This window comes from Acomys russatus, chromosome 20 (genome assembly GCF_903995435.1).
Source record: "Acomys russatus chromosome 20, mAcoRus1.1, whole genome shotgun sequence".
In the NCBI taxonomy this organism is placed as follows: domain Eukaryota; kingdom Metazoa; phylum Chordata; class Mammalia; order Rodentia; family Muridae; genus Acomys; species Acomys russatus.
Window position 1 is genome coordinate 73,723,012 of NC_067156.1, and position 20,355 is coordinate 73,743,366.

Here is a 20,355-nt window from a genome sequence, read left to right on the forward strand (position 1 = left end):
GTTTGTTTTGTGTGTGTTTTTTAAACAGCAGAATTAAGAAACTGCAGGTTGATTCTTTGAGGGAAGATGGTCAGATCTATATTTAAGTTAATAGTAAAACTCTAGATAAATTTCTTTGATTTGAATTCAGTAAATAGTATATAATGGTCTTGCCTGATTATAAAGGCCATTTGGGATGAACATTCATAGTTCAAAAATCAGAAAGCCCAAATTCCATGAAACCTGAACAATTTTGGGTACAGATATTGTGGAAAGTTGCACACCTTCAACTCCTTTTCATGTATACAAGTGTTGTCAAAGGGCTGGAGAGTTGGCTCAATGGTTTGCTCTTTCAAGGACCTGAGTTCTGATCTCAGCACCACAGGCAGGTCAACATCTCCAGCTCTAAGAGATGCGATGTCCTCTTCTGTCCTCTATTGAAATCTGTTTATATTATATTCTCTCTCTCTCTCTCTCTCTCTCTCTCTCTCTCTCTCTCTCTCTCTCTCTCTCTCTCTCTCTCTCTCTCTCTCTCTCTCTCTCTCCCCCCCACCCCCTTCACACACACAGAAACACACAGACACTCATGAAATTATGTTTAGATTATGCTCAGAAAGTACATATGAAACAAATTTTCTCGATAGCTCTGGGCCCCAAACTATCTCGTTACGTGTAAATAATGTTCCAATATCAAACAAACAAAAAACCAAAATACAAAACATATTTGCTTCCAACCATTTTGGAGAAGGGATAACCTTATCTTAACCCATATGAAATCAAAATAACAACATTTGAAAAGTAAAACGTTTATATTGGACCTAAGTCCAACATACAGACATTTGTATAGTTACTCCTCCCGAATGGGGGTAAGACAACATGTTTATGTTGATATTTTCTCCACAGTATTATCACCCTTTACCCACTGCATACCTAGTCATCGTCTAAGACTGGCTTTTGGAAATACTACTGTTATTTCCATTATTTCTGTATGTGGCCATGTGCACTGTGTTCAAATCAAGAAGTGTATCTTTGGTGCTTGGGTTGATTGCTCGATGTTTTGTCCATTTGTCACATTATTCATAATTTGCCTTGGCCCATAGGTAGAGGAAGGTTGGAAGAGCTGGGAGGGACTATTGGGGCCAAATAGAAAATATTTAGAAACTAGAGTAACCTTCTCATCCCCTTCTTCCTCCCAAGTAAATTGGCCTCATTGATTTTCTCACTTTCTTTGTATCTGCTCCCTCTCCTTCCCCCTACCCCGCCCCCCCCCCCCCCCCCCCGCACTCCTTTTGCTTTTAACAATACAGTTTTCTCTGGTATGAATTCCTTTATCTTACCTTTTGGGCTTAGTACAATTTTTTTTTTTTTTTTAATCTAAGATTATGGGTACTTCTCTCTGATTTTTAAAATTTCCTCTTTTGAAAAAACATGGGCTATCGATGTTGATTAACATTCCCTCCCTTCCTAGAGAAACTGAACAGCACAACAAAATCCTCTCTAAAATGCAAATTAATTGTCATCGCTCTTACTATGTTTATAATTTCATTGAGGCGGAGAACAGTGTATGCTAGAAAAAATCAACTTGGAAAGCATTCAGATAGAATCTTTCCACGCAGTTCTTTTTCTCTTCGTGTCTCCCCTTTCTTTCCCCCTCTTCTTTTGTGCCTCGCTTGTCTATACCTGAGGTCAGGTATCCCAGACGCTGCAGAACTTTGCCGTTTTATTTTCCAGCTTGAGTCATTTAATAATCCGGGACAGAGTTGGAAGGTCAACTTCACACAAACAAAACAAAACCCAAGCTCTAGAAGCTACGCATTCAGATTGGCAGGGTCTGAGTAAATTCCTCTTTGAGGGGAGAGAACCAGAGATTTGGACTGCTGCCAGGGACTAACCGCCCGCTTCAGAGCCCGGGACTGAAAACCGGAACTCTGTACCCTAAGTAGGGGCGGGGATGGGGCGTGTCCGGAACTTCTGAAGGGAGCCGAGTTGAGCTAGGACTACAATTCCCGACATGCACTTAGGCGGAAGAGGGTTCTACCTTTTCTTGACACCTTTATTAATTCGGCTTATTAGGCCCCAGATTGCGGTCTGGATAATGAGCAGTAGTAACAAAGAGAGACTGTAAGCTTGTGTGCTGACGGAAGCATTTGGAGCATTTCACCGAATGCTCTTTACTCAAGGGATGTCTACCTTAGATATCGTGGAACCTCTGTTCCTATCGACCGAATTTCCGGTGGAACATTATTTTTGGCCGGACGCTGTGGCGCGACAGTTTAATTCTCCGGAGGCGGCAGATTGTGGCGGCGAGATGGTTCTGGCGGGGCTCATCAGGAAGCTTGGTAACTGTGTAGCCCGGGTGGCCGGAGCCCTCCGACCTTGGCTTGGTGGTGCTTGGGTTCCGGCGGCCCGGTCGCGCTGCTTGCCCAGAGCTGCCCGCGGAGATGATCACACTGGACAGTCCTCGCCGCATCCAACGCACCTGCGGCTTAGTTTCACCCAGCTTTGTCTCCAGGGGGAAAAAAATCACGCACATTTAGGATAAGTTATGGGTGGGTCGTCTCTGCAGAATCGTTAGATAAAATTACTTTGTGCTAACTTCTCTGACAGGTCATCAGCTGGCGGAGATCAGGGAACGCGCTCTCAAAAGTATCCTGTGCAAGATCGAGCACAACTTAATCTGCTATGCTGACCTGATTCAGGAAAGGTTGCTTTTTCTCCATTTGCTCGAATGGTTCAATTTCCCATCCGTCCCAATGAAAGAGGAGGTTCTGAGCTTGTTAAGCAGATTGGTTAAGGTAATGTCGTTTTTAAATAAAGCAACTATGGCCCAAATCAACCGTAGCATCTATTGAAAGGCATACATGGGATTAAAAAAAAACTTTTTTTTTTTTTTAAGACAAGAAGAGGTGTTGAATTTTAACTCATCTGTGTAGATTTTGCGCATCGTTTGTTGTAATAGCCTATCTCACAGTGTACTGTACCCAGATACTAAGTTCTGATATTTTCTGATTATTTGCGGCCTGCTTTTCATCATTTTTCTGCTATTTAAATTACACGTTTTAGTATTAAAAGGAACACATTTAAATATGCTTAATTAACAGTGCATATAATGCCATTTCATGAAAATAAATGGTCTTTGTCCCTGTACCTACCTTAAAAGTAACTTAGTTTTCAGGACCAATGTCAAGTTCAGTCTTTCAGCCCTTTGAGTCACTGCCCTCAGGGGGAATTGTAATGACTTTAGCATCTTCAACTACAGAAAGGGCAGGATAAAGTGTCAGTAGGGAAAAGTGGCTATATATATGTACACACACACACACACACACACACACACACACACACACACAGAAGCCCTGTCTTGAAAAACCAACCAAACAACCAACTAACAACCACCACCACCAACAACAAAGATGTGGAAGTAGAAGGGATCCTATGAAGCAGGTGTGTGTGTGTGTGTGTGTGTGTGTGTGTGTGAGAGAGAGAGAGAGATGGGAAGAAAAAGTACAATGATACATATGGGTGAAAGTGTCATAACCAAGCCCATTTTCTAAGGTGGCTATATTAACAATATAACATTTGAAAATAAAAGAGGAATTGGCAGTGTGTAGTTTTAGTGCTCAGAGTCCTGGCTTCTTTCTCTTGATTCTTGGAAGTTGATTACTCTAGAGCCCAGCAATGCAGAATTTGTTTGTCAAAACATGGAATATTCGATATACCAAAGTGACTATGGTTTGATTGTGGTAAAATGAAGTTTAGAGATTTCTGTGTTCGTGACTAGTCTTAAGACTTTTTCTTTTACTGTAGTATCCCCCCGCGGTCCAGCACTTGATTGACCTTGGTGCAGTAGAGTTCTTATCTAAGCTTCGTCCAAATGTGGAGCCAGCAATACAGGCGGAGATCGACGGCATTCTCGATGGGCTTTTTGTTCTTCCTTCAGAAGTTCCTGTACTATGTTCTGCCACTTACCAAACTGATCAAATTGGTAACTGTTTTTTCGTATTGTACTTTGTTCAAAATCTTTGTGTGTGTGTGTGTGTGTGTGTGTGTGTGTAAGGGTGTATTTTTGTGGATGCATGTCTGCCATGACATGCCTGTGGAAGACAGAGGACAATCTGTGGGTGTCAGTTTTCTCTTCCACCAATGTGGGTCTTGGAGACTAAATTCAGGCTGTCAGGCTTGGTGGCTAGTGCCTTCCTCAGCTGAGCCATCTTGCCAACCCATGATGCCCCTCTCTCTGCTTTTGACTATCCAGTGAGAACTAAAGCAACTGGGCACTGTAAAATTTGAGCAGTGAAAAGTGGGGTGATAGACAAAGAAACACAGGAGGAAACACAGCCATCATTTGGTGCTTCCAGCAGGTCATCATACACACCATGAATATTTCCGTTCTAATTAGTAACTGTATTTACCTTACAGCAAAAGAAAGGCACCCTAGTTGGAACTTGGCTAAACAGTTATTTTTATTTTTTATTTTTCTAGTTTTGGAAGATACAATATTCAGAGAACAAGTTAGAGTGCTCATCCTTTTTAGTTTTAATAATCACTGAAAGATTGAGAGAAAATAATACAACTTAAAAAGAATAACTTTTATTTAGCAGGTGAATTGATAACACAGTAATTAATGTTTTTTATTTTCAGAATTGTCACAACAACCTGAAGGTTTAACAGGATATTTCCCCCAAGATAAAAGTAATTTCCAGAAGATGGAAGCACCACCAGGGCCAGTGGGTATGTATAAATAGGGAAGTGTTTGACTTGTGAATAAAAGAAAAAAAAAATCAGTGAACTCTTCTTTCTTGCTCTGAAAATATATTGTGGTCAGGCTGAGAAGATTTAGCACAAAGCTAAATATTTCATTTGCTTTGAATTAGTTTACGATTAGCCTCGGTTTGGTCAATTTTTTGCTACGCTAAATGTGTTTGAGGCACTGTCGGCAGGTGATGGTGTTGTCTCTAGAGCTTAGCGCTTGTTGAAACACAGATTCCCGTCTGGTCCTGCGCCGTGTGTACATGGCGTCTCGCTCGTTCTCCATCTGTGAAATGGTACCATCGATCCAGTCATCGCTCTATCACTGTTTGTCTAACAGCCCAGTGATATAAGCTTAGGAAATTCTGATTTAAAGTTCTTTTGCAAGAGTCTCCCCTCCAGGTTTCTCTGTGTGGCTGTCTTGTGTGTGGTTTCTGCTCTTGTACCTCTGATGTAGAGACCTTCCTGATGATTCTTTGTATTGATTTAAATTAGTTTGTTTTCTATTGCTGTGGTAAACACCATGACCAAAAGCAGCTTGGGAGGAAAAGGTTTATTTCTTATAACTTGTAGAGTCTGTCATGAAGGAAGTCAGGGCAGGAACTAGAATCTGGGGCTGAAACAAACGCCATGGAGGAATGCTTGTAATTGGCTTGTTCTCCATGGCTTTCTCAGTCCCTTTTGTTATACCACCCAGGAACACCTCCTGGGGCCTGGGCCCTGCCATGCCGACAGACAGTACCCACAAGATAACTAGCCAGTTTGTTTTACATTGACCAAAACTAGCCAGGACATGACTGTGGTTGTGCTGTGTCTATTTCTGCTCTTCATGTCTCCTTTTGTGCAGAGAATTTTTTGGTCGACCTTCTTTTTACTTTCCTTCCCAGCAAATTGTATATACATTTACTGTCTGTCTCCTCCCTAGTGCGATAGGCTGTGAGCACTCCTCTGTCCTCAGTATTTGAAACAATGCTAAAAATGTACCAGGCCTCCAGTGTGGAATCTTTGAAGGAGAGAATGAATATTTACCAAGCCACGTGAGATTGGTATTATTAGTGTCCCTATTTTACCAACTAAGAAACTGAGAAAAGTTGAAAAGTTTCTCCTAGGCGACAGGGAATAGTTAAATAATCTATGTGTTAACATTTTATTATATATTATAGTTGAGACGAAAGTGTGTGCTGAAGGGAATATTTACTGATGTCAAGGATTAAAATAAATTTAGTTTGGACACTCTCTGATTTTAAATTCTTCGATGGGAAGTAAAGTCTGAGTAACAACATAAGGGAACAGGAAGCAGCCAAAGGTGCTTTAAGTGCTGTGCTCCCTCTGTCTGGAAAAGTAAGAGATTTAATAATAATCTCTGCACTTAATAGTTGAAACCATTTGACAGCTCTTATTTGCACACTGTCATCTTTGATTCTTTGACATCTTAAGTTTTGCTGTTCCTTTAACAGGAAACCCAACTGTGAAGTGGCTGAAGTTTTCTGTGTTTCCTTGGCTACCGCTGACCACAACAGACAGACATGTTCTCTCCTCCAATGAAAGGTATAGCCCTAATGTATTACAGGTCTTTTTGGTTCTTTGTAGCCATTCAATCCGATAGTTATCACCAGACATTTTCAAAAAAGCAGGCCAGAAAATTGTTGTATATTTATATCTTTGAGAAATCTACATGGCCACCCCCCCTCCCCCCAGTGTCCTTGAACTTACTATGTGTGCCCAAGGATGACCTTGAACTTACTATGTGTGCCCAAGGATGACCTTGAACTTACTATGTGTGCCCAAGGATGACCTTGAACTTACTATGTGTGCCCAAGGATGACCTTGACCTCCTGCTGTTCTGCTTCCCCCTCCCATGCACTGAGATGATAAGCTCCACACACCTGGGTCGCACCCAGTTTTCTTTTGTGTTTGGAATAGTACATACTTCATGACATGTTGTCTCTAATTGTGCAGATTGTCTGGTTGCCCGTTTCTTGTTCCCTTCTTGAGGAACAAGGAGAAAATTACACACAATCTTTTTGGTAGAATATACTTTAAAACATGGGCACGGTTAGGAGAAACACTTAATGATGCTGAGAAAGCTGGAGACAGCTGTACTGACTGGCTCTAGTGTGTATTGGCTTTACCACCTTCAGAAGGAGAGGGCTGATTCATAAAAACTGGCAGACTTCTGTTTGTTGCTCTTGGTTTTTAAGAGTAATTTTAAGACTGACCGTAGTAGCACACACCGCTAATGCTAGTACTCCAGAGGCAGAGACAGGTGAATCTCTGTGAGTTTGAGGCCAGCCAGGGCAACATAGTGAGACCCTGCCTTAAAAAAATGAGAAAGTTTTATTTGTAGTTTTGTTCATGTGTGAATGCAGGTACAAGAGAAGTCCAGAAGGTTCCATCTAGTTCCCTGGAGCAGAGTTACTGGTGGTTGTGAGCTGGTTACTGTGGGTGCAGGGAACTGAACTTGGGTCCTCGGCAGGAACCGCATGTGCTTTTGACTACCACATTATTTCTCCAGTCTCAGATAGTGTGTTTTAATATCCATATTCACTTGGTGCAATTTAATTGATGTCACAATAAATGTCTCTTTTGATAAGGTGTGAATTTAGATGAAAAATCAAACTTAGAAGAGTTAAGGCAGGATACAGAAGGTTTCTGGTGATACATCATTGTCTTAGGGCAAAGTATTGAAGAGGTAGTATTATTTTTAAACAAAATCTCAAACGCTTGATTTTACCAATAATGAATCCAGAGCCAGATACTGGGGTGAAAGCTCAGAGGCAGAGAAAGCACCCAGCCGACCTCCCTACTCAGCTGATGTCCCAGAAGGAAAAAGCCTCTTCTCCTTCTCCCTGTTGTCTTAGCAACACTTCCAGCTGGATGACTCTCCTTTCTACTTCCTGTGTGTTTCTCTATCTGTCCTCTGGACTTCCTCTCACTCTCTATGGTTTTTTTCCTGTATTTACTCCCTGTCAACTGGTTGCTTGCTCTGTCTCTCGACCTTTGGTTGACTTTATTTAGTTCTGTTTACAGAAAGTTCCTGGATTAAAGATGTGCTGGAGTTGATCCACACCACAGCTAGAAACAGTTTTTTCTAGTACACACCATCTTGGGGTTCACAGTGTAATCAAATATCCCGCATCAAGGTAGTGCTCACCTTAGAAAGGGATTAGGGACACTTTACTAATTGTGAGTCAGAACCTAAGGAAGACATGGACTAACCCCAGGTGGGTACTTGAGGTAGACAGTATACAGTTGCTGCATCCTCAGGTAGGTGGGAGCTAAGGGGAGTGGGATAAAAGGACGCCTAGACTAGGGAAGATGACAAGAGAATCAAGGTCCCAGAAATGACCACTATCCCAGATGTCATTTGTTCTTTTACTTAGAAAATTGTATTTCACTCCCCAATGCCATTTGGTGGACTTGTGATAGTCTCCACATTCAGTGGCTAATGTGTCTCTCCTGAGCACAGTTTAGTGGAGGATGCAAAGCCAGTAAGCAGTCGGTACATGGAAGAAGCACCTCCTCAGAGCGACTAGGAAAGGTGAGGATTCCTCTGCTAGGGCCCAGGTGTTAACAGGTACGTTATACCTTACACAGACATACGTCTGAGCCTGCCTGTGAGCTTACAGAGGCAGCTGTAGCGGCTCTCTTTCTGAAGTCTGTCTCTGTTGTCTTAGCTCTTTGAGAAGCAGTAACCACACTCTGATCTGGAACACCTGTGAGCTGCTGAAGGCCGTGATCATGCAAGACTTCCCTGCTGAGATTTTTCTTCAGAGGCCACGGATTGTTCAGGTAACTGTCTTCTGTAACTGTTTTAGTGTTTTAGGTTTTATTCATTTTTTTCTTTCTTTCTTTCTTTTTTTTTTTTGGTTTTTCAAGACAGGGTTTCTCTGTGTAGCGTTGGCTGTCCTGGACTTACTTTGTAGACCAGGCTGGCCTCAAACTCACAGCAATCTGGCCCCCCCCCCCCCCCCGCCCCACGAGTGCTGGGATTAAAGGCATGCACCACCACGCCCTGCTTTAGGTTTTAAAACAACATTTTATCTTACACATTTTATCTTAAATTGCACAGTAGAATAATAGTCTTTGGGAAAAAACTTGTACTTTCTGTCAGGTTTGTCTATCTCAAATTCTCATATTTAGATTTTCTTTTTAAAATAATTTCCTACTGTGTGTGTTGACTCACATACCAGAGTGCACCTGTGGAAGTCAAAGGATAATTTTATAGTTTCTTCTCTCTTCCCACCTTGATGTACGTTCTGAGGATCAAGCCTAGTTCTCCAAGTTACATGACAAATGCCCTCACACACTGAGACATCTCCCCAGCCCCATTTATGGGTAATCTAAGGGAGAAAATAAGCTTTGAAAGTTAAGGGTGAACAGCAAAAATCTTTGAGTATCTTTTGTGTCTAGGGCATAATGCTGGAGAAATATGTTATTAATGAACAGTATTGATTAGCACTTTCCTTTTGTGCAGTCTTTGCTTCTCCAGCAGAGAGAGAGAGAGAGAGAGAGAGAGAGAGAGAGAGAGAGAGAGAGAGAGAGAGAGAGAGAGAGAGAGAGAGAGAGAGAGAGATATCCAGGTGGGGCATCTTGTAATACCTGAGGGCTCTCTGTTCTCCCTCAGGCTGAAAGGACCTCAGTGATTGACACTGTGGGCACCTTTCATTACTGATGGCAAATGGAAACAAAAAAGCTGTGTTTTACCAAAGTCTGCAAAATGCTTCAGATGTGCGAGGTGCAGAGGCCTTGCTGTGCCTCCCTGTGTGCTGTGCTTTGGATGTGTGAGGTGCAGAGGCCCTGCTATGCCTCTGAGTGCTGTGCTTCAAATGTGTGAGGTGCAGAGGCCTTGCTGTGCCTCTGAGTGCTGTGCTGTACAGTGTCCGCAGGGAAAAGCCACTTTCCTTCTCCTGGATGGTGTGCTCTACAGATACAGAAATAGGAAATGCTACTTCTTTTCCTTTGTTTTTTTCTTTTATGTGTATGAGTGTTTTGTCTGCATGTGTTTCTGCCTGGTGCCTGTGGAGGTCAGAAGAGGGCATCAGGTTCCCTGAAACTGGAGTTACAGCTAGCTGTGAGCCACCATGTGGGTGATGAAAATTGAACCCAGGTTCTCTTAACTGGTGAGACATTTCACCATTCCTAGTCACCTTTTAAACGTTGTTGAGACGAGGTCGGGCTGTGTTGCCCAGGCTTGTCTCAGACTCACATGGGCTCAGTGTACTGATACCTGCAGTGTACTGATGCTGCAGCAGGCATGTGGCACCACCTCGACCTACTTGGTTATTTTTACCTTAGATTGTGGCAGTTTGCTGTCATTTCTGCCAGTATCTCTTTTCAAACATTTGTTTTGAAATTTTACCTAATTAATGTTATTGTCACGTATGAGTGCTCATGGTATGTATCTGTCTATGTGCATGCCGTGATGCATGTCAGAGGACAGCTTTGTGGAGCCGATTCCCTTCTATGTGAAATCCTGATATTGTCCGGCTTGCGTGGCTACAGCTTTGTCCCTATGGCCCTAGTTTCTCATCTTTTATCAAAATTTGCAACTTTACTTTTTCTTGGATTATTAACCTTTCTTTACTTAAGTGCCACATCCTCCTTTCTTTTTGCATGTATCTCTGAAAACATTAATTTTTAGAAACAGAGGTCTTGTTATATATGTTCTGGAACTTGCTATGCAGAACAGACTGCCAGCTTGAAGTTGTGGTGCGCCTCTGCCTAGGCCCAAGAGATGGAATCCTGGGCCTGTCCACCGAGCCTGGCGTTACTGTTTTTGGAGCTGAGCTCTGTCCCCGTAACCACGTTGCCTCTCCTGTCTCAGGGCCTTCTGTGTCTGGTGAAGCTGGCCTTTGGAGGAGACGGGAAACATCGCCTGGCATTGCAGTCGGTGTCCTGTTTGCAGCAGCTATGCACATGTTTAAGGAACAGACTCAACTTTTACCGAGACCCCAACTTTTTCTCGAGTAAACAAGGTACTTTGCTTCTCTGATTACCAGTCAGGAATATTGTTTATCTTCTTCTGAAAACTGTCCGCTGCACTTGAAAGTTTCCTGTGTATGAATTTCACAATACAAGTTTCCACTCCTAAAATGTAATTGGATCCTTGGATGACAGAACTACTGTAATCCCATTAAAAAAGTTTATTAAGTATTTTTTACATATACATTTATATTATTACACATACATACAATAATCTGCCTACAGCAAGGAGAACCATGAAACAATTAGGAATTATATAAATGTTACATTCAGAGTGTTTTGGCTATTTGTATTTGACAGCCTTAAAGAAAACATCTTTCCTATCTTGGTGTGTCTAAAATTCTGAGTGTAAATCAATATCTATCATATCTTGTCATTATCTACTTAAAACATCTATCTAGACCTAAAAATATCTTAACCCCCAAACAACCAAGCTTAATTGTAAAACTAAACTATCTGGTCTTCAACCCCATCAGAGACTTGAGAAGGAATAAACTTGATTACTTGAGTACACAGGGGAGTGCAGGTTAGTAGCTTCCCAAATGAGAAGATGATAGAGACAGTTTGTTGCCTGAACAGTCAAGCAAAGTTGTAGTTACTAAGAAAAAGATTGTCATAAAAACTTAGGTGTGGCCACTAAGAAACGAGACACACCCTGATGGATAGTTGTACACATCTGAGGTGGGCACCACCTTCAGGGATTTGCTTTAAGGGTCTTAACAGTGGTTACAATGTGATGTAGGTAAAACATGTTCAATATGTTTCTTTCCTAAATGAGTTGATAAGGTGGTTTATGGGATTCCATGTGCCGTGTGGCTGTATGGGTTTGCAGGCTCATAAAGTAGGTCAGAAAAGGTCAATAGAATTCTAACGATAGGAAGTCAGAATCTTCATGATTCATTATTTTCTGGAATTTTCTCAGAAAAAGGAATATATTCCTTTGTAGATGGTTTAAACATTTTTTAAAGATTAATTTATATTATTTTTAATAATTTATAGTTGTTTGTCTGCATATGGGTATGTGCACTTAAGTGCAGGTGCCTGAGGAAGGCAGAGCTGTAGTTACAGACACATGCAAGGCACCTGAGGTGGGTACTGGGAACAGACCTGGTTCTGAGGAAGAGCGGGGCATGCTGTGCACTGCTGAACTGTCCACAGTTCAGGTGCTCTCCCTTCTCAGCTCTCCTTTCCTTTAATGTTGCATCCTCTCTGTCCCCCCAAAAATATCTAGTTCCTCCTCACAGGGACGCTGTAGCAGAAGTTCCGTTTTCTGAAGCGTTTTCATGGTGACTTTACTTGCTTAGACATTTGCAGAGTGCTTTTCTGTTTATCCCCAGACTCTTCTATCCTTATGGGTCTGGGGACTAGATTCAACTGTGACAATTCATGTGAGACTTAGGGAATTTAAAATCAAGGTGAAAAATTGTTTTGTTTGAAAACACTGTTTTTTATTTTACCAACACCGTGTTTATGCTCAGAGGAAAAGTGCCACCTAGTGGACAGATGGAGTACAGGGTGGTCCAGGCGGAATGGTCCCTACACCCTGATTTCTGTGTGTCGCTGCACACTGTGCCTTGAAAGGTGAACACAACACCGCAGTCATCTGTCGCCGTGTTTTACAGTCCTTGTTTACTTGGAGCTTTACTCACCCTCTGCAACTTGAGCATTCGTGCTTCAGGCTTAGAGCCTGTGGGCTCTCATCCATGTTCGTGGGAGATAGCTTTCTGTAAATGATCTCAGAGAGCTGGGCCCATGCTTTAGCAGAGAAGAGTCCTAGTATTAATATAAACAGTCTCTGAAGACCAGCTGTATATTAGGTATGTACTTTTGTATCTCCGACTGCATGCCAGGTGATAGACGAGGCTTTGGGTGGGGAGTACTGACCAAGTGGCCTTACACAACGAGGAAGACAATGAAAGCCCACTCTGGATCTGACAAGAAGTGTGCTAAGGAGGTACAAGGACGGTGTGACAGAAGAGGATGCCGCTTTAGATGGATGCTGCTTTTCTCTTGAATTGTTGCAGCAAGAGCATCCCAAGGGAGGTCTGAGCCCAAGGCACCAAGTGGGGCAAGCATGGCCTGGGAGAGCAGGGTGTCATGGGCCAGGAGGTGTGGTGACAGAAGAGACGTTATGGGGCATGTGGATCTTACTCAGCATTTCATAATTTTTGAATTACAGTGAGAGATGTGTGGTGTCAATTTTTTCCCCTTGTATTTCTATCATCCATCAATGTATCTGTGTATTTATCATTATCTCTGGCTATTTATAAAGATATTCACATATGTGATATGAAATGCTATTATGGCTACTTTCAATATTATGTCTTATCTATAGATCTGTCTGTCTATCTATCTATCTATGCATCTATCCATGTATCTATCTATCTATCTATCACTTATTGAGACAGGATCTCATTATGTAGCTTTGGCTGTCCTAGAACTCACTATGTAGATCAGCCTGGCCTTAAACTCATTGGGGGGGGCGGTGGGGGGAGGGTTCTTGTCTTTGCCTCACTATTGTTGGGATTGCCTCCTTAATGCTCAGATTAGAGGTGTGAGCCACCAAACCAGGCTGCATGTGCATTTATAGCATAAAATGTAATTATTGCTTTTTAAAAAAGTATGTAATATGATGCATTTAATGTTCATTGTTTTACAGCTCTCTATGGACACTTTTTTTTTGTTACCCTGAGGAGAGACATTAAGTAATAAATCCCCATTTCACCCCCCTCTAACTCCCCTGATAGTCTTTAGTCTAATTTTATTGTGAATTTTGTCTATTCTAGATACACGTGTGATCATACAGAATTTGCCATTTTTGTGTCTGGCTTATTTTATTTGTAATGTTTTTAAGCTATGTCTTCTTTATTCCAGGTATCCATAATTTATTCCTTTCTATGGTTGAATGATTTTCCATTGGATGTATGTGCCAGATTGTGTTTGTTCATCTCTTGAGGAACATATGTGTTGTATGTACCTTGAATCATGTGCCAGTGAACAGTGTCCTCCATGTGTGTATTTGAGTCTGTTGTATATGCAAGAATGGAGCTGAAGATCATATGCTACTTCTTTCTTTAGCGTTGGAAGGTCTTCAAGCCCCTTTTCTTGGTAGCTATAGCATTTTACACTTTTACCAGAAATGCATAAATCTTCAACACACTGTAGTTACTCAGTTCATAGGCGCCAAGTGGTTTACCACTCTCCTTTTGATTTGAATCTCCAAACACTAACAACAGAGGATGAACGCACTAGTGATTTTTCATGTGCTGGCTGTTATTTGTGTGTTTTCTTTGGAGAAATGACTATTAAAATTTTTCCCATTTTTCAGCTTATTCTTTGTTTACTGTTGAGTTTTAAGACTTATTAATATATTCAAAATATTAAATAATTACTATACACATACTTTGCAAATATTTTACCACTCTGTATTTTGTCCTTATGCTTTTTTTGTAATATATTTCAATGCACAAAAGTTTTAAAATGTGATAAAGTCTGGCTTATGATTTTTTTTTTTTTTTGGTTTAATATCTAAGAATTCATGGCCATGGGATTTTCTTTTATTGACAAGGAGGAGTATTTGTGGCTTTAGAGCATATTTAAATTGATGGTTCATTGTGTATGTTTGCATGTGGCTCAAGGCATGGGTACTTTGAGAGCTTAAAGCTGGGGCCTGTTCCCCAGCGTTCTACTTCACAGTCTCAGCTGTCACTGCTCAGAGCTCCTGAAAATCAGGTCAGGAATGTGTGAATATTTGCTGGAAAGGACGGTTTTTCTCTTGAATTTTGTCCCTGCAGAATCATCCTGTCTCTTGTTATTTTTTGCTAAAAGTCTGGTGGATATAATCCACATTATCTGAAGTCTGTTTCTACTAACGGGTAATTATATTTCTTTATTCCTCCAGACACAATCTCCCAGAATTCTTCCTTGTCTTACTGCCATGAAGCAAGAGGCCCTTACCATTCCCCGAACCCGTCCCCAGGAAGCAGCAGCCCTCGGCCTTCTGTGGTTGGCCGCACAGGCCAGCGGCCCCGAGGAGACGGCCAGGACTGGGATGCGGTGTCCTCCAGGTGACTGGCTCCCGCATCTGTGTCCATTACGAGGAGAGGACTGACCCTCCCTGTCTCCCCTTAGAGTATGGTTCTTGGTATAGGCTTGTTTAAATCACTGGTTTCATAATTCTTTTATCACAATCTGCAGGTTAACAAATGTCAGCTTGAAAGTCTGCACTCAGTGCTCACTCAGATGCTCTCTCTGGGTCTCGCTGACTCTTTCTTTTTATTTTATGTGTGTTTAACTAAAAAACCATATGCTTGCTGCATTTTATCTAATTTGCTATTTTCTAAGAGGCCATATTCTCTATTCCTTTCTATTTCCTTAAAAAAATGGTTTTGATCCACTAAGTTATTCTTATCAACTATACACAGAATATTGTCTGTTTTAAAAATTGTAACTTTAAGTGAAGGATACATTAAAAAAGTTTTAAATATGTGTGCCTGTGTATGTGTGTGTGTGTGTATGCATGTGTGTGTGCGTGTGCGTGTATGTGTGTGTGTGTGTGTGGGGCGGGTTTGGGTAGTGACTAGCATGCCGTGCAATACGTGTGTAGGTGAGAGGACAATTTTGTGGATTTAATTCTGTCCTTAATCTTTTACATGTGTTTTTGGGGTTAATTCAGGTCGTCAGGCTTTTATGGCAAATGCCTTTATCTACTGAACTGTCTCTCAATCCCTGACTTATGTATTTAAAATAGTATTTTATACACATTTTTGTAAGTGTAATCATTATTTGAAGTCCTGTGTATATGGAAATGAATGATTACAGAATATGGTTTAAACGGGAACTCTTTCAGGGGACATCATTTATCTTTGTGAAGGCAGATTTTTATATATGTCATGTGTGGTCGAAGGGATGGCACTAGATTTCTGTTGCCTTATCCGAGGCAACAGAATATTGCACCACAGCAGCCTTTTCTTGCAAGCCATGCTAGCAGGGTAAGGCGCCTGTGTCTTGGCTTAGATGCTGCTGCTGCTGCTTTACAAGCGCACACAAAGTCAGCATGCTCATGAGTGTTAGCACCGCATGTTTTACGTTCCTGACTTTTTTAACCGCCCGCAGGCAGCCTTGTAATAGGATACACGTTGTTACTGTTGCCCGTGCTTGCACTAAAGCCTGTATTTTCAAGGGGCTGGAACCGTGACAGCTGCTAAGGAGGAGAGTCGGGCCTGTGTGTGACAGGAGAGCACAGTGCTCACGCTGTGGTGGGCTGATGACTGAGAGCTTTCCTTTTGCTTTGCTGCGTTGTTCTCCATGTGTGAACAGCTTCCTCTGGGTCTGTCCGACATTAAGCGAAACTGGGCGGTTCCATTCCCTATTTTGGGATGCCTGGAGTCTTGAAGCTAAGAAAGAAGGGAATGGGCATATCCCGGGGAGGTTTGAATGTTGCCCGTGAGTCCGCTGTAACCCTGCATCACATCACCTGAGTCACAGTTCTGAGGACCCAAGATAAGAACATTAGAATGGAGAAAGCATTTTCAAAATTATTATATGATGTCGAATGTACTGCTAAGTAGCGCATTTCCCATGGTATCTTTTGGGGTATTGTCCAGTTGCCCACGTTGGTTTACTTAGAGCATTTCCTGTTTCACCCTCATGCTTTGCACCCATCAGTGCTTTGCTCTAAGCCTACTTGTTTTCCTCTTAGAAGTGAGTGGGTCGTTGCTGCTCATGTTTGCTGCTATCGGAATGTTTGTGTTTCATAATCATCAATATGAGAAGCAAGGCATAAATAAATGTTCAGTTTTTCTGTTTTTCTTCTGAGGTGTTGGAGTTTGTAATCTAGTACATGCTAGGTAAGTGCTGTGTCATAGACCTGCGCCCCTAGCTCCTTCATGAATAATCTGAAGTTCTCTGTATGGAATTTAATTCATCAGAATTCTTATATGAGTCAGTGTGATTATGAGTGGTGTGAGTTCGGCTGTGCAGCAGGTAACAGCAAGTCTGCACAAAGCTTGTTTCTTTACTCAAGATCTATCTTTGCTTACTTTCCAGCGGAAGTAGTAGTCATGCTCACGTGACCTCGAGGGTGTCTGTACATTCTCCTTTGGATGTGGCCCATGTCGATCTGCCGGAGCTGGAGGCGGAGGATGCCCTGGAGCTGCAGTTCCAGCAGCTTAGTCTTCCTCAGTTCTGTATCTCCATCCTGGAGGCAGCGGTTCCCCTGCTGAGGACAGGTCAGCTGAGCCGGGAGCTCTGGGTCGTACATAGTCTGTGTTTTGTTTTATGTGTCTTCTACGACTGATTGACTTTCTTTCTTTTGTATTAAGGCTTTTAGAATCTATTTTTACTTATCTTTCCTAAGAAATTAGTAAACCCCCTCCCCCCTTTTTAAATTTACTAAATGTGGGTGCCGGGCTGATATTCAAATAGAGTATTCTCGCCCATTCATTTGTGGTCATCGGCCTCTTCTTTATTTTAAATGTGAACACTAACTATAAAATTTACATGGAGAAAGTTAAGAAGGATGCATTAAGACCAGTGGGAAAGCTCACTTTTGCTCTGTAGTCACTAAGTTACCCTCTGTTGCTCACACTTCACACTCATGTCTTTTAAAGAAAATATTTATTTATAACTTTTGTGTTTGAGTGTTTGTTTTTTACATGTTGGTATGTGCACCATGTGTGTTTGATGCCCATGGGGCTAGAAAAGGGCATCAGGTCCCCTTGAATGAGTAACAGCTTATGAATCAACATGTGGGTGCTGGGAAGCGAACATGGGTCCTTCTGAAGAACAGCAAGTGCTTTTAACTACTGAACTGTCTCTAGCCATATTCATATCATCTTATAAGCCAGGGTATAGTAACCAACCCCCTAATTAGATTCCTACCTTTATAACAATATAATTTTCTTTCAGAAAACCCTCCCAAATGTTCTGGTCACATTTCACTCATATGTGCTAAGTATCCTTTCCCTAAAGGGTGGTAACAACAGTGACAGCATGGCTGCTGTCTGCCAGAGTCTAGTCGTAGAGCCTGTGTTGAGTTCTCAGCTTGCTCAGCCATTATTGGTACTTGGTTTCATGAGCGTTATTTTCTGTATTTGTCTACAACCCATTTTCTCCTTCAGCAGTGGCCGTTAGTATTTTTGTCCTCATGTTGTCAAAGGAGGAAGCTAGGGTTTAAAATGGTTTGCAGACTTAATTAATGTTGAGATGGCCAACAGCAGGACCCTAACCAAAAGCTCCAAACACGGAGTTCATGCTCTTTTACACGTCTCGGTGTGAACAGTGTTGGAAGCAGCAGTGACTTTTATTCTGCAAGTCTAACTTTCCCACTCAGTTTTGGAGATTGGAGCAGGTGTTCATGTTTTCTGGGCAAGAACTCACCCCCCCCCAACCACCCCCCCCCACATTTTCGCAGTTGGTAAAGTTGTCTAGGTAGACATATATAAGTGAGCTTTGTCGTTGTTTAATTATAAAAAATAATCTCATATTCATAACTAAACATTAAAGTTTTTGTTTGTTCTGTTTTGTTTTTTGCCTGTGTGAAGGTGATATAGAGAAAAATAGAGCAAAGGTGTAAATCTGGGGAACGTTTATGTCTAGAAATATCCTCTCCGCTTCCTTCCCACAATGCGGATCATGGCTTCCAGGAGTGCGTGAGTGCACATGGTTTCACATGTGACAGTGCTATGTGATGGGAGAACTGAACTTTGGCATCACCAAGTCTTTTTGTTTATTTGTCTGGTATATTGGGAAGAACAGTTTTAGACTTAATGATTTTACACTTAACCTTTCTTTAATTTGCTATAAAAAGTCAGATTGATAATTACAAAGCTATATCTTGCACATTAAATTTTCTAAATGTTCCCTTGCCCTTTTGCAGTAAATTATTGTATAATTTGTAATTGTTCAGTATTGTAAGAGGTGTAGAGAGAACTTGTTCCAGCTGTTCTATTGGAAAAAAAAAAGAGAGAGAATGTAGATCCTCGTGATTCAGGATTTGTTTTACTAATAATTTATTAGGAATTAACCTTTAAGATACAGACCTTTAAGGGTAGTCTTATTTGAAAGTTTGCCTCACATAGAATTTTGGAAACTGTTTTTGTTTTCTGTTCTTTTGAAATGGTCTGGTGATGGTCTGCCCAAAACCTGTTATGTAACCCAGTGCTGGAATATTTGTGGGTAGTGGCCTTTTGTTTGTTTGTTTTAGATAGTCTCAGGTATCCCAGCCTGTTCTTAAACCTACTACATAGCTCAAGATGACTTTGAACTTCTGATCTTCTTGCCTTCACCTCTTGAGTAATGGCATTAGTGATGTGCCCTGCCAGACCTGGTGTAGGCCACGCTGGAGAGGGAGCACAGGGCCTCAGCCAAGCTAGGCAAGCTTCTTCCAGCTTAGTTACGTCCTCAGCACTGGGTGGTGCTCCTTAGATTTCCTCAGTACACGGTACTATGGATGGACGTTTATTCGTTTAGTTGCTGTGGTATAGAATTAGCTTCCCATGTGACTCCTGTGTGTGCAAATACTCATCCATGACAAAGCTTAAAGCTTCTGGTAGTAGACAGAAATGACTAGAATGCATTCTCTAAACTTCCTTGTTTTCTTGCGTAGATGTACAATGTGCATGGTCTCTGAGTTTGATTTTGCTTAAATCTGTTTCATTGTATTTTTAGTTATTTCTACTTTCAAGTACTTTTTCCACTTATGAGCACATTTGATTTGTTGTAGTGGATTGTGACTTCCTCATTGATCTCTGCCAGCAGTTTAAACACATCGCATAGGGAACATAGGAATTTGGAAGCATGCCTAGCTAAAGGGTCCAACTAATTAACTGAAAATCAAGTGACTTTCCTCTTGCACTTCTCCTGTTTTTATGTCTAGGCAGCAGAGAAATGATCATAAGAGTTCTGGAACTGCTTGCAGAGGACATGACACTCATTGGACAAGCAATTTCATCTGAAATCTGGGAGGATAGTAGCCTCTTTGCTATAGATGTGGTGAGGAACATTCTTTTCCTTGGGGTACAGTGGGTTTAGCTTTCTGGCAGAATATATGATAGGCTCATTTTGTATGCATTTCTGAGTGACTTTTCCTCAGTGGTTTGGTTACATTAGTAGAGACAGGTACAGGCCAGTAAAAGGCCACTGGGTATGACAGCTGTCGTGACACAGTCCCTCTCGTTCTGTAACAGAGCTGTGGTATCTCATTTAAAACTTCACTGGTTTGTATTGCTGTGTTCTGATTTTAAAATTGTCTTATACTTTTGCTCATAGAAAGTGTTAGTTCCTAACAAAAACAAAATAATTAACTAACATTATTGAACAATTTATAAAACACAGTGTTTCCCAGCTTTTTTTTTTTTGGCTTAGAGTAAATTTGTATCTTAGGACATACAGTTGAAATATACCTTAAACTTACTTGAAAGAGTTCTGGTTTTTTTTTTCTTTACAATTTAGAGAAACAGTTATATTGGCTTAGTTTGTGTTTAAAAATGGTAAAAATGTAACTCATAAAAGTAAAACTCAGATTTCTCTCGAAAAATTTTTTTATCGATATCATTACAAATGAATTTTAAAGAAAAATATTTGTATTGGTCCTAGCGTATAGAAATATAACTGAATGTTGTGTATTGATTTTGTGTGTGTGTG

General features: G+C 41.3%; 1 protein-coding gene across 1 annotated transcript in view; it reads left to right on the plus strand.

Annotated features, from left to right (window-relative positions):
* The first annotated feature begins 2,175 nt into the window (after positions 1–2,175).
* Rttn (rotatin) overlaps positions 2,176–20,355 on the plus strand; it is a 246,542-nt gene continuing 228,362 nt past the window's right edge. Inside the window, 10 exon segments of the mRNA XM_051163892.1 lie at positions 2,176–2,318; positions 2,587–2,774; positions 3,784–3,961; positions 4,618–4,707; positions 6,183–6,273; positions 8,403–8,517; positions 10,553–10,703; positions 14,612–14,777; positions 16,759–16,940; positions 19,589–19,704. Of these exon segments, the coding sequence (XP_051019849.1) occupies positions 2,288–2,318; positions 2,587–2,774; positions 3,784–3,961; positions 4,618–4,707; positions 6,183–6,273; positions 8,403–8,517; positions 10,553–10,703; positions 14,612–14,777; positions 16,759–16,940; positions 19,589–19,704 (1,308 nt within the window). The 5' untranslated portion in view covers positions 2,176–2,287.